The sequence below is a fragment of the Struthio camelus genome, chromosome 9 (assembly GCF_040807025.1).
Source record: "Struthio camelus isolate bStrCam1 chromosome 9, bStrCam1.hap1, whole genome shotgun sequence".
Taxonomy (NCBI): domain Eukaryota; kingdom Metazoa; phylum Chordata; class Aves; order Struthioniformes; family Struthionidae; genus Struthio; species Struthio camelus.
In genome coordinates this window covers 17,948,189-17,961,063 of record NC_090950.1, presented here as the reverse complement: position 1 = coordinate 17,961,063, position 12,875 = coordinate 17,948,189, and the positions used below count along the sequence as shown (strand labels likewise).

Below are 12,875 nucleotides of genomic sequence, written 5' to 3'. Positions count from 1 at the left end.
ATATTATAAGTATGCATATGTATGTACATGCATAGATGGTGGGGGGGGGGAGATTTGTGTTGTGATGCACTAAAATGACAGGAGAGAGTTGCAGCACCCCCGGGCTGCTGTTGCTCAGGTTCCTGGGCCCTTCCCTGGGTGCCTGCGCTTGCCCTTTGCTCTTTTCCTTGCCAGCCAGCTAAAAGCCCTCAGAGGCCACTATGACAAAGCAAGCTACACACCTGGCTGAGATTGGGGTGGAAGTCCTGTGAATGAGTGCCAATTGTTTCATTTATTTTTTTTATCACACATGGTACTACTGTTTTTGAGTGGCAGGTAAAATGAAGTATTAGTTATGGGGAGATCTGGAAGCGCACAAGACTGTCTTCTGCTTTTCTGGGTAAAGAAGAGAATAATAATCAGCTAACATCTTGTTTTGGCAAATCTCCTTTCCACTCATGCATGATAATTTATCATGATTAAAATTTGCGTAGTACCAATAATGATTTTTCAGATCATTGGCTAAAATGAAAAAAAACTACCTTCAAAGTCCAACTGCAGTGAAAAATCTTTCTTTCTTTTATTATTTTCTTACTCATTTTAAGACAAATCATAGTCATCTAAAAGAAAACATTTTTGGGGGAGTTATTTAATTTGCTTCATTTTTTTAAAAATTGCCTTTATCAAAGCAATATCATTCTGGAAATTCAAAACAAATAAATTGGGAAGTATTGAACTGAAATGGTTATTTTCCATCTGTCTGACAAAATGCTGTTATTTCTCCAAAAGACAAGTTAGCGTTTTGGATCCGTGCTTGTTTTGATCACTTTCAACTCCCTCAAACATTTACATTATATCCTCTAGTTGCTGCTAAAACTATATAGTGTTTCACTGTAGAGTGCTACTGAAAACACAGGATCTGAATCCTGGCATGCAATTGTACCGTGAGACTGTTATCATCACGCTTTTTTAGTTTCATGTATCTCTTGAGGAAGAAGCAAAAGGGGCAGAGAGCAAAGGAAATGTTATTGTATTTTTATGGGGCCTATCTCATCTTTTTTGTTTTATAGCAGCTTTTAGTCCATTTAAATTATTTATATTTTCATATATAAGCTTATTAATCAGTTGTGAAATAGCTAAAGGGAAAAACTCCAAAGGAATGGAAAGGAAAGAGAGAATAGGTTGTTTTTTTTTTCCATGTTCTCACATGGAAAACTCTTTTAAGTGGAGCCATTCCACCGTGGATGAAAGGTGGAAGGATGTAACTGCTTGTTACTATTATTAATTATTATTTTTCCCTCTAGCCATTTGTTGGTATTAGCAAGTATTTAGAATGCAAAGATTTTTTTTTCCTCCCTCTCTATTCCTAATATACTGCTGCCTTATAGAGCCTTCCTTCTGGGTCATCGTATTTTAAAGCACTTGAAAGCTTTTTTGGTATTGACATTAAGAGACAGATAAAAGCAGTAAACATGAGCTAACACGAATATCTTGCATATAACCTTGAATATATGATCACAGCATGGCCAGCTATGGGATAATTTAGATAGGTAGGAGTTATTTTTACATACTGAAGATGTGATTTTTCTGCTTTTATTTTATCATGCCTTTTATGATGACTTTCAGTGCAAAAATCTCAAACAGTGGATTTTTTTAATGTGTAACGGATTGTTTGGTGGCAGATGTTTGTTAACTTTAAAAGGCAGTGAAACGCAAGAATGATTATACAAGAATATTTTTTGTAGTCTAAAAGTCAGTAGTTTTTTCAACTTTGCTCAACTTGCAACAGGTGCTGATCTTAACTCTATTATGAATTTAAATTTTACTCAGGCTGGTAGTGACTGGAAGTTTTTACTGTTTTGCTATTGTATGGCCTGGTTTCTAGTGGATACCTGTGTACGTGAAGTTGTCACCTATGCTTTTCTCAACAAGCAGGCCAAAAATTTGGGTGGTTTCAGAGCTGTTTCCTCCCTTTCGAGGGATTCTGTCCGCAGCAGGATTTGGGGCGAACGGACCAGGGCAGACCAGCGCGCCTCTGCTCTTGGCTTGATGGCTGGAGATAGCTCAGTTCCCAGTACTGCTTACTTTCGGGGACTGCTAAACTAGACTAGTAGACTGCTAGTAGACTAAACTCAAAATTTTGTTAAATGTATTTAAAAATGATTAATGCTATGTATGTATCTATACTCTCTGACTGAAGAAGGCTGCTAAGCTGGCTCGGCTGGAGCAGTGCCCGTATCCATTGATGGGGCTGGGTTACGAGCCGAACAGTAACAGCTGAGTGACTGGTGCTTCGGTCTCCCGAGGCTGTCTAAGTGCCTGCAGGAATTACCTATATAACTCTGCATCATACTTGATTATTCTAAGCAGTCAGAAAGTACCATAGAAAGTTAACAACTCTGGATTTGGCAGACACGTTTTTGTGCAATAGATAAACCTCTCTGTTTTGATAGTTGCTTTCCCCCCCCCTTAGGCAAGCCCTTAATCTGCTTGTAAACAAGCTTGTCAAATGGCCTTTAAATATGAACGAGCCTTGGCAGCGATGGCTTGGAGAGCTCTTGCACAGCAGACTGAAACATCAGCTCTCCCTTCCAAGCCGAGCTGATGTTTGAGTTACATGTTGCCCTGTGTCTTCGCAGCCTCCCGGCCTGCGTGCGGAATGTCTGGCACAAACCTCTTCTCCTTCCTGCTTGGAAATGACGCAAAATTGTTGCTGCTTGGCGTAAAATACGAACGAATGCAGGACTGCTAGGAGCTATCGTTGAAACTGGGGAAGATGCTTAGGTCGTTTGTGTCTGAAACGTACCGCTCACATAGAAAGCGCAGTTACTGATGGCAGTTTGTTTTTTAGCTTGTTTTCCTCATCTCCTTTTTAGACAGGAAAAAACACGCAGACTGTCAGCCTCAAGAAACAGGTTCATAGGAAACTAGCCTTCACCAAAAACTGCTTTTGTGGAATTACTTTGCTGTTACAGAATCCTAATATTAAAATAAATTCCAAAAGTTGAATGAAATGTAAAGAACATGTGGCTGAACTTTCAGAAATAACTTTGGTCTTGTTGTCTTGTTTTATAAACTGGAGGCTTCTTAAAACCAGTAGCATGTTGTCATGGCAGTGAGACTGCAGTGTCTGTGTGACCTGTATGAATAGGTCAGTGAAATCTTCTTGGTTTTGTAAGTCTCAAGTTTATCACTGAGTATGTTTAATATTAGCTTTTATTACAGCATGTTATACTCTCCCTAAATTAATTTTGTGTATATGTATGCATATAAATATATGAATATGTATGTGTATACATAAAAGAAATCAAGAGTGTCAAGCTTTCTTTTATCTATAAGAATATCTGCTTAAGTAAAGTAGTAAGGAGATTACTTCTAGTGGTGTGCCACCAGGCTTGTATCTCTCATATTGGACTTAATATATCAGCAGCATTTGGGATCAGGAATATATCTGTACATATTTTACTTTATTTTTTTAGAGCAGTCTGGAATCCGCTAGGCCTAGCGTCTGCTAGGCATTCACAAAATCGCTCTCTGTATGTCTTGGAAGCTTCTTTGTCAGTTGAAAAGAGCACCTAGCTGTAACACATGTGAGAAGGAGTGCAAACATCTCTGGCTTCTCATTTTGTGCCTGCAGTTAGGATGAGGTCCAAAAAGTGTTTTATTCCATCCAGCCTCTTCCTAATTAAAAAAAACAAAAAAAACTGCAACCAGTTTTAAAGGCAGACAATTAATGTAAAAACAGGAAATCTGTTTATCTGAAAGTGTTTTAGATAAATTACATCATTCTGTATGGATTTTTCTTTCAGATAAAACCTCTTTTTTCATAGTAACATTCTCAACAACATGGGAGAACAAGCACACTTGCTTAGTTTACCAGTTCCTAGCTAACACCATTTCCCATTCCTACAGTAGTAATTTCCAACTTCTCACTTTTAAATCTATCAACAATTTCTGATGGAAGCACATGCTGCTGTACAGTGGATGAATGCCTGCTGACGTGGACTTGCTTTCCTAAGTCAGTTCTGTGGCTCTTCCATAAATGGGCATTTCTGTAAGTCTGCATCCCATAGTTGGGAGGAGGGGGGGAAAAAAAAAAAGTTTGGTAGGGTAAGGAAAGGGAACCCAAGCCATCAAAATTCAGTTTTAAAATACTGGCTGGTGAAGCAACTTCTGAATGTCATATCACAAATGCTAGGATAATTCATGTTGGGTCAAATGAGAGCATGATTCTTTTCTCTTGAAAAACAGAACAATAAATGATAGAATTTGTGTGTAGAATAAGTGGGCTCAGTTCTGGAAGGGTGTTTTTTGTAGGGTGAAAGCAACATGTTCAGGTCAGGAAGCTAGAAACAAGTATTTCAGAAGGCCAGAGGTGAATTATCGAGATTTTCCAGTTGAGGCTACCTTTTAACAGATCTTTGAGAAACTAAACAAATCAAAAGATGCCTAATTTTTGTTAGTATTGTTTTCTCTTATTTTTAACAATATTTATTTCTCTTTTATAGGCAAATCCCCCTCCGGTACTGGTGAATACAGATTCTTTGGAAACTCCGACATATGTAAGCTTATGTTTGCTTTCAGTTACAACTTTAGGTAGTATTTTGTATATGTAGTTGTCTAGGTCTGTTGTTACTGATTAATAAAGCCTATTTTACCTCTCTTACGAGGCACAGTCTCTTCAAATGTCCTCATGGTTATCTGAAATGCTTAAATAGCTGTTTCATGGAAAAGAATTGGGTAGATTCCAAGGGGAAAGCTCTATGAGTATCGCTGTGCATGACAGTGCAAAGTGCAGCTGTTTGGATACTCAATTAACCTTAGACAACAATCTATTTCTTTAACTGTGCAGACAGATATTTTAATATTTAATGTGCCATTTCAGTTGCAATTTTCATAAAATACTTAATGCAGGGGCTGTACTTAAAATTGTAGTGCTCTAAATGTTCAGCGAAAATGTGTTGGTTCCGTTTGAAACATTAAGCTAATAAGTGTAGTTAGAAGGAGGCTAAAATTAGTGTTTGGCAGTACATGTTTTTTGCTAGGAATACCCTTGGCAGATGCAGGCTTTGGAACGTATGCAAGTTTGACATTGGTTTTAAGTCTGAAGTTTCCTTCTTTATCTTTCTCCTGTAGATGCTTGTATTCCACTTTCCTGTTGCTTTCCTAAACACAGTGTTGATGTCTGTACTAGTTCCTTTATGTTACATTTCTTTAGGTACTGGTATTAGCAAGTAAAGGAGAAGAATGAATCTTGTCCTTATCAAAAGCATTGCTGCTTATCAAAATTGCTAGGAAGGAGCTTTAGTAGCTCAAGATTGACAAAAGTGTGAATTAACCGATTAAATAGAAGATTAAAAAGATTAATACAGTGACATAATTGGCTCACAAATCAGACCCAAGTCTATGGACAATATTGCCTCTGACTAAAAAGATCCCAGCAGAATTCCCTCAGTGTGTGGCCCTCTGCTCTATTGACGTGATGCAGATAAGGTTTAGAAAAAGATGTGGAATGTGAGGTCGCTCCCTCTGCACGCAAATGGTACTGAGAAGAAATGGGATTGAGAAAATAGGCATTCACATTTCAGATGGCCCCAGCTGATAAGAGCACTGGGAGGACAGTAGATAATAGAAGCTGGAAGAAAAGCTAGAACTAACAGAACAAATTGGCACTCAAAATTATAAGATACCTAAGTTATCAGTTTTCAGTGAGCGTAAAACAAGCAAATCCCTAACCGTTGTAATCTAACCTACTGTGTAATCATAGGAGGCTGAGTAAAGGAATAGCTTCCCAGGTTCAAAGTCACATAGGTAATGGAATTGTTAGGTGATGCATAGTGTAAAATCGTATCCACGAGGTAACTACATCATGAATCAGCAAAATCATAATTACTAAACCTTTTTTCTATTAAAAAACCAAGATGTGGATCTACGAAGTCAGCAAGGGACTAGTGGTCAGAAGACAGTTCTCGTTATCTGGATCGTGAAACTGCTGAGCAAGTTCTGTTACTCAAGCTCATACTGGGCTGGAAAAAAACCACAAATAAGCATTTTTTTATCCTTCGTAAAAGCCCAAGGAAGTCCATACACAAGCCAAGTTGGTAGTACGCCAAAAGGCTAACCCTACCATCAGAATTAACTTGAACTTTGTAGACAGCACTTTCACGTCAGTACAAGCAAAGGATTATAACCACATTTTTTTCTGAACTGGGTATTCATATTCAAAGAAAATTGCTGGATTTTTGTGGTGACATAATTACAGCAGTTGTACAGGAACTTCCTTTCATCAAGGAGAACTCCCTGGAAGTAAAGCTTGGCTCGGTAGATGTAAAACCACTACAAAACTTGTAAAAATGTGAGATAGGATTGTAATTTTTATGATTTGATGTATCCTTGCTGCTGTTTTTGTTAATTTTGTTCATTGAATGAAATAATTCAAAGGTAAATAAAAAAAAAAAAAGAGGAGATCTGTAAAACTGAGATAAAGCAAAAGATGAAAATAACGAAGACCTTTTTTGCTTCTATTTATCTATGTTAACATTGGATGGCAGAGTTTTGTTTGTAGAAATAGACAGGAGACTGCTCAACTCTTAGGGCTGGCTTTTTTCCCTTTTTGTTTCACCTAATGGCAATAAATACAGAAATGATGAATTATTCTTATTATAATTACAAAAAAAAGGGAAACCACATACTGATCAGTCATCATGAAACATTTCCCAGGTGCTGTAATACTAGATGACTGGGTCAGTTAGCACATGTTGGTTTTGTATGTAATAGCTCAAGGACTCAGTTAATGTAAAAGCTATTCTTGATCACAGTGGCTTCTCTGGTGTTGGTGTAGTAAAAGATAAAGTTTCATGTATTCGTAAGGTCAAGACCTTTTCCCTTTTTTAATGGAGAAATATCATGTGTTAAAAGCACAGTATCTTTTTTTCCATTGAACAAACTGTTAAGGACATACCATATTTGCGGTACTAGGCAAAGAGGAAGATAGTAACCTGTTATGTCTGGAATGGACAAATTGCAGTATGGGGAGATATAATTAGAGATTAAGAAAAACTTTTGGAATGAGGGATAAACTAGCCCCATAATAAATTGCCTATGAAAGTTGTGGCATCTCCAGCAATGGAAGCATTTAAAAATGTTAGATAAGCATGCCAGGAATGATACAGACATGATCTTAAATTTTGCTGGGGGTAAATTTGGCCGTTCCTTTTTTGTTCTCTGCTGGAAAACTGTACATGTCTGAAAAAGTTTCTATGCATATATATTCTTACATCTTTATAAAAACTTCAATAGTTTGGTAAGACTACAAAAGATTGAGATTTACAAGACTTTAGAACAGACAAGATGCTTTGTAAAACAATGTATAAATGGTATCTCTTAGCTTGTTAAATATTTCATCTTAAAATGCTTGAAATGGGGAGTAACCTGTAAGTGCATGTGATGCATGCTGTCTTAGGTAGACGTAGAAGAAAAGATCCTGAAATCCAAAATGTCAGCAATTAAGATTTTGGTTAATGTTATGCTTATGGTAAAGATGGTAAAGAGCCCCAACCCAAAAATGATGTGTGGGGTACATAATTTCTTGATTCTTTTTAGCTGGAATAAGTAGGCAGCAAAAGTATTGGATTTTGTTGCAAGATTAAACATGTTTTTCGGGCTTCATTGTGGTGTGGGGTATAGTGTTTTTTTGGTGTGTGTGTGCGCGCGCGTGCGTGTGGTTGGTTTGTTTTTTAGGTTCATACAAAAAGGCTTCTTTTAAAGCACCTATCTCTGATTTTCTCTGGTCAGTGAGGAGCGATACTTTGGAAGTACTGTTCTGTCCATATATAAAGCCTCTTCTCTGTCCCCTTCCTGTTCCCTCAGTTATAACTTTCTGTGTGGCTGGAGGAACATTTGAGGATCCTGAGATCACTTTTTTTTTTTCTGGAAATCGTAGATAGAGGGCCTCTGCTCTAAAATATCTATATTGTCTGGAACACTTATTTAAGCTAATATCTGAGGAGTGTCTGATAATTCAGGTAGAAGAGAATGGGAAGATCACAAGCCCTTTCTAAGCTCTCTGAGCAGTGTGTATCAGCTGTGATTTGATGGGAGTGAGTTGCCAGCCTACCAAACTGTGTCCTGTGTAAAATTCTCCATAAGTCTCATTTTTCTTTTGTTTTAGGTCAATGGCACAGATGCAGATTATGAGTATGAAGAAATTACTCTCGAAAGGGTAATATATTAAATGACTTCCTGTACTCTGTTTTGAAGTGTGACTCATGATATTTAAATATAAAAAATTAATCTCTTTTGATAGCATGCTGTTAAAAGGCAATCCAAAAAAAATCTTACTGTTTTTTCTAGGTATATTATTTAACCTAAACATTAAAAAAAAAAAAAAACCCGCATACAATGTTGAATATGTATCAAAAGGAAAAATGTTTTTGTCCTCACTTCCTAATTGTAATATAATATTCAGTTTTTAATGTTGTGTTGGTAACTGAACTGCAGTTTTTTCAGTCTCTATGCTTTCTTGCATATTAGATGCAATGTAGACAAATTTTAAGTTGCCAAAAATCCTGACGCTTCTCTTATATTGTCCTCTTTAAGCTGCACAGGTCCTTCAAACATTTAATTAGAAACAAACCTTTTGATATTTATTGATGCTGGAGTAGGGGTAGAAGCTTTTATTAATATCCTTTATTAATATCCAGCTGTGCAACATGCTGCATTTAGCCTTGTTATCTAGAATTCTACGGAGTAATACAAATTGTGGTTAAATTTCATATTGCAGTCTGTAACAGGGCTTTTATTTATGCAAATAAGTTTTATTTTGTATGGTGGCTCAGGTCACTAGTTGATTACAAGTGACACTGTCATATGTATTGCTTTGTTAGGTTTACAATGTAAAGGTCTATTACAGTTCTTTAATGAACTGCTTGGTTCTACACTAACCAAAAGAAAAATCACAGTTGCGCTGGGGTACTGGTACGGTTCTGGTTGTACCGAGAGGGGGAAGAGGCATCGCCGTCTGTCATAGGGGCAGGCAGCCTTCAAGCAGAAGGTTTCAGCCTGACTCTCTGCATCTATGAGGACATACTGCATATATGACGCAAGTTACTGGGGGAATTTTAAGGGGAGAAAATAAGCTATCACTAATAATTTAGTGAGGAACAAATATTCATGTGAATAATCTCAAAAAACGTTCTCACTGGAGAGGGAAGTCTTGTCTAGTTGGTCAGGTTCAGCTCAATGAGAAAGCGATGGTGGCGGTGGCAGCTGTAGCTTTTGCAGTGCCACAATCTGACTTACCCCCCTGCTTGCTTCTGTGGAAGCAAGTATGTATTTCATATGATTACATTTATATATTACATATGGTTATACATAGTATGCAGTTGTATGATGTCAAATGTCTTTTAATAATGTTTTTATCAGTTAAAGATCATATAAATTTGGTATTATATTGAATCAATTAGATGTATTAACTTTATTGGGAAAAAATCTACTTTTTTTCCCTCATGAAAAGTATTATTTTTCCCTCTTCCTTTAGGGAAATTCAGGACTTGGCTTTAGCATTGCAGGTGGAACAGACAACCCGCATATTGGAGATGATTCGAGCATTTTCATTACAAAAATTATAGCTGGGGGTGCAGCTGCACAGGATGGAAGATTACGGTATGACAACTTTCTGTATTGGGTTGCTAAAATTTTTATTTTATCTTTTTTTCAAACAATAGAATAAATATTTTCAGTTATTTTTAGTTTAATCTCACATCGCACTTTAAAGCTTTTATTACTTAAATATTTTGTAAATAATAAATGTTTAAATGGACTGAATTTTTTTCATCCAAGAAATCTGCAGTTAAGTGACCTTAAATGAACTTGATTTTCTCTGTTCTGTGGTATAAATTGATTTTGCCAAATGTTCTGTAATCCTGAATTCAGTGTACTGTTGATGTTCTGATTTTGAATGTATTCTTCTGAAGGAAGTAATTTGGACAGTTTATCAATATCACTTACATGATGCAGAGATATGTTTGATCCCACTGCTCATGCCTCTCTTATTGCAAATGTACATTTGAATCTTGTGATTCTGCTGAAACTGCTGAGTCCTAATGGGACCTCGGTAGTGGGTTGTTCGATTACGTTCTACCAGTTTAGGGTAACTTTCTACCCTACTACTTCTCCCACGTACGCTTTATTTTTAAGCTGTATTGAATCCACATTCACATTATATTTTAATAGGTTTTTTTAGGTAGCTGATGGATGTTTCATGTCTCACGTTATAAATTGGGCAGAAGTTGTAGAATCCAGTAAAATGATGAGCTACCAAACAAAAATGGGTGGCTGAGCCGTTAGTAAGAGCAAGCAACGCTGGATAACCTGCACCATGTTTCTGTCTTCCCTCTTCTCTTTTGTGCCTGTCGTTCCACCCCCACTTAAGTTCAAGACTTCCACTAAATGCTTAAATGAAATATTTATGTAATCACTGAGTAAGCTTATCTTTTGCAATCACAGCATAATTTTAGATACTGCATGAATTGTGAGCTGAGTCTTAGCAGAGGAAATTAGGAAGAATGCAGTGGAAACATATACTTCAACTCTGTGGTTAGGACTTCTGGCAAGTAGCAGATAGAGGATCCAAAAGAATTCGTTTGGATCCACCTACATCACTGTGCTCACTGTGTAGGCGGGTGCCTTGCGAATAGCAGCAGCTCAGGCTTGTACGTAACCTGGTGTAGGGATCGTGTTTGAGATCTGGCTCAGATTGGGCCCGGCAGAGAGTGGAGGGTGGGGAACACTGGCTGGTGAATCCTGTCAAAATTTAAGTACTATGAAGCTTAGCGCTACTGAAAAGTAGGCAGCTGTAGATACACACAGCATTAGGAAGCAGCTGATGGTTATAGTTAGAAAATAAATTTTGAACTTGCTTGCCTAAAATGGCATTGACCCTATGATGTGTACCTAATATTTCTTCATTAAACTGTGTCTAGTAATACTTCCTGAAAGACTAGCGCAGGTAGGAACCAAAGACAGGAAATATATATTTTTTCATTTAATACAATTTTTGTAATTTATTTCCATTTTTGGACTTTTTTTTTTTACTTTTTGTAAAAGGCAACTCAAATCTTGATCTTTTTATTTTGGTTATTGATACATATTTTAGGATTGTGTTTTAATTTAACCTCTTTCTCTGGCATGGCTTATATGCTCCCTGGCCGAATATAGTAGTCAAACCTAGCATTTAAATTAGATGAAATCTCACCGGATTAATTTAGCATGTATTCCAAAATAAAAATCATGTTGTCTTTAAAAATTTGTTTGTAGAGCCAGATCTATACAAACAGTTAATTTCTGTGATAAATCTCAAAATGGAAAAATTTCCACTATAGGTGATTAATAAGGGAAATGCTAAACATGTGGGTAACTCTTGGTTATCCATGGGCACATGTAAGTTTAAGCACTTATTAGGCACCTAATTGCTCTTAATTACAGCCAGCCTATACTTGATATCATCAGTCTGTGTCTTAAGTTTTCAAAGATATAGCACATCTTCAAAAGCCATAAGTTTTGTTCAAATCAGCAGTTTACTTTCTCTGTTATCCTCTCTCTTCTTATTTAATTGTGGGATGATACTCCTTCATAACTCCTAGTGAGGAAATTTTGCGTATTAGATGATAACAAGTGATACTTGCAGCTTTGTTCCAAGAGCGCTGCTAAAGGTGTTTAGAAAAATAATTCATTAATAAAACTTGTTATTAACCAGAGCACTCTTTAAGTGTACCCCATTTCAGTGCGTGAAACAAAATCTGAATTTTTTTCTCATGTATTGCAAAGAACTTGCACTATGATTTTTCATGCAGATGCCTGCTGACTTATGGTTTTTAGCCTTAAACTTATTTCAAGGCTTCACGTCGGCTTATTGGCCGTTGTCAGAAGGTTTATCCGGCAGAACTTAGCAACAGGCGGGTCAGGCATTCTACTCTGTATAATGAAAGCTCAGTGGTGCTACGGCAACACATTAAATGGAGTAGGGAGCCAGCACTTTACAAGAACGACTTTTGAAAAGCAGGAAAGCAACATAAGAAGCTGATTTGTTAATACCTTGGTTTAAAACCAGTGCCTTCTGATTATATACCTCTTAGTTTCTGAATTAAACTTTTATTTCTTACACCTCTAAACAAAGGTAGTTTGTACAAAGCTCTGGTCTAAGTACTCTTTAAATTAAAACACACGTACTGTCCTCTTCAATTGTGAACAAAATGGTTAATGTAACTATTTTCTAGTTACTTTTTTTAAGCACTAAAAACTGCACTAATAGTTTTAAAACTATCTTTTGATTCTATATATTTTCAAAGCAAAATCTGTGCGTCTTGTTGTATTATTATGTGTTAGTGTACTTTAGATAAATACTCTGTCTTCTACTGTGTCCAGTGGGCTATAACACAACAGCTGAATGTGAACGTTGCTGTCCCTAGGGTAAATGACTGTATTCTACGAGTAAATGAGGTGGATGTTCGTGATGTGACACACAGCAAAGCAGTTGAAGCACTGAAAGAAGCAGGATCAATTGTACGGTTGTATGTCAAAAGAAGAAAACCAGTCACAGAAAAAATAGTAGAGATAAAACTCGTAAAAGGCCCTAAAGGTACGTAAGAAGTACGAAGCTTCTGTTTCACAAAAAGGATAGAATTGATTTTAGCATTTATTTGGCAAAATAAAACATTACCTTGCATATGAAACTCTATATGAAATGCAGAATAATGCAAGTTAAGACAGTGGCACCTTTAAATACCTCTGAATTCTTGTACATGTGTGTCATAAAACTGTTCTTGTGAAATGTATGTTTTTCTTTCAAATAGTAAGAATGAGTAGCTAAATTATGTTCTTGATAGTATTTCATAATT

The 12,875-nt window shown here is 36.6% G+C and overlaps 1 protein-coding gene across 16 annotated transcripts in view; it reads left to right on the top strand.

Moving 5' to 3' along the window:
* Positions 1-12,875, top strand: part of DLG1 (discs large MAGUK scaffold protein 1) — a 173,891-nt gene that overhangs the window by 97,465 nt on the left and 63,551 nt on the right. For all 16 annotated transcript variants that reach the window (XM_068955177.1, XM_068955178.1, XM_068955175.1 and 13 more), the window contains 4 exons: positions 4,488-4,541; positions 8,150-8,200; positions 9,518-9,642; positions 12,447-12,616. In XM_068955177.1, the coding sequence (XP_068811278.1) occupies positions 4,488-4,541; positions 8,150-8,200; positions 9,518-9,642; positions 12,447-12,616 (400 nt within the window). The remainder of the gene's footprint in view (positions 1-4,487; positions 4,542-8,149; positions 8,201-9,517; positions 9,643-12,446; positions 12,617-12,875) is intronic.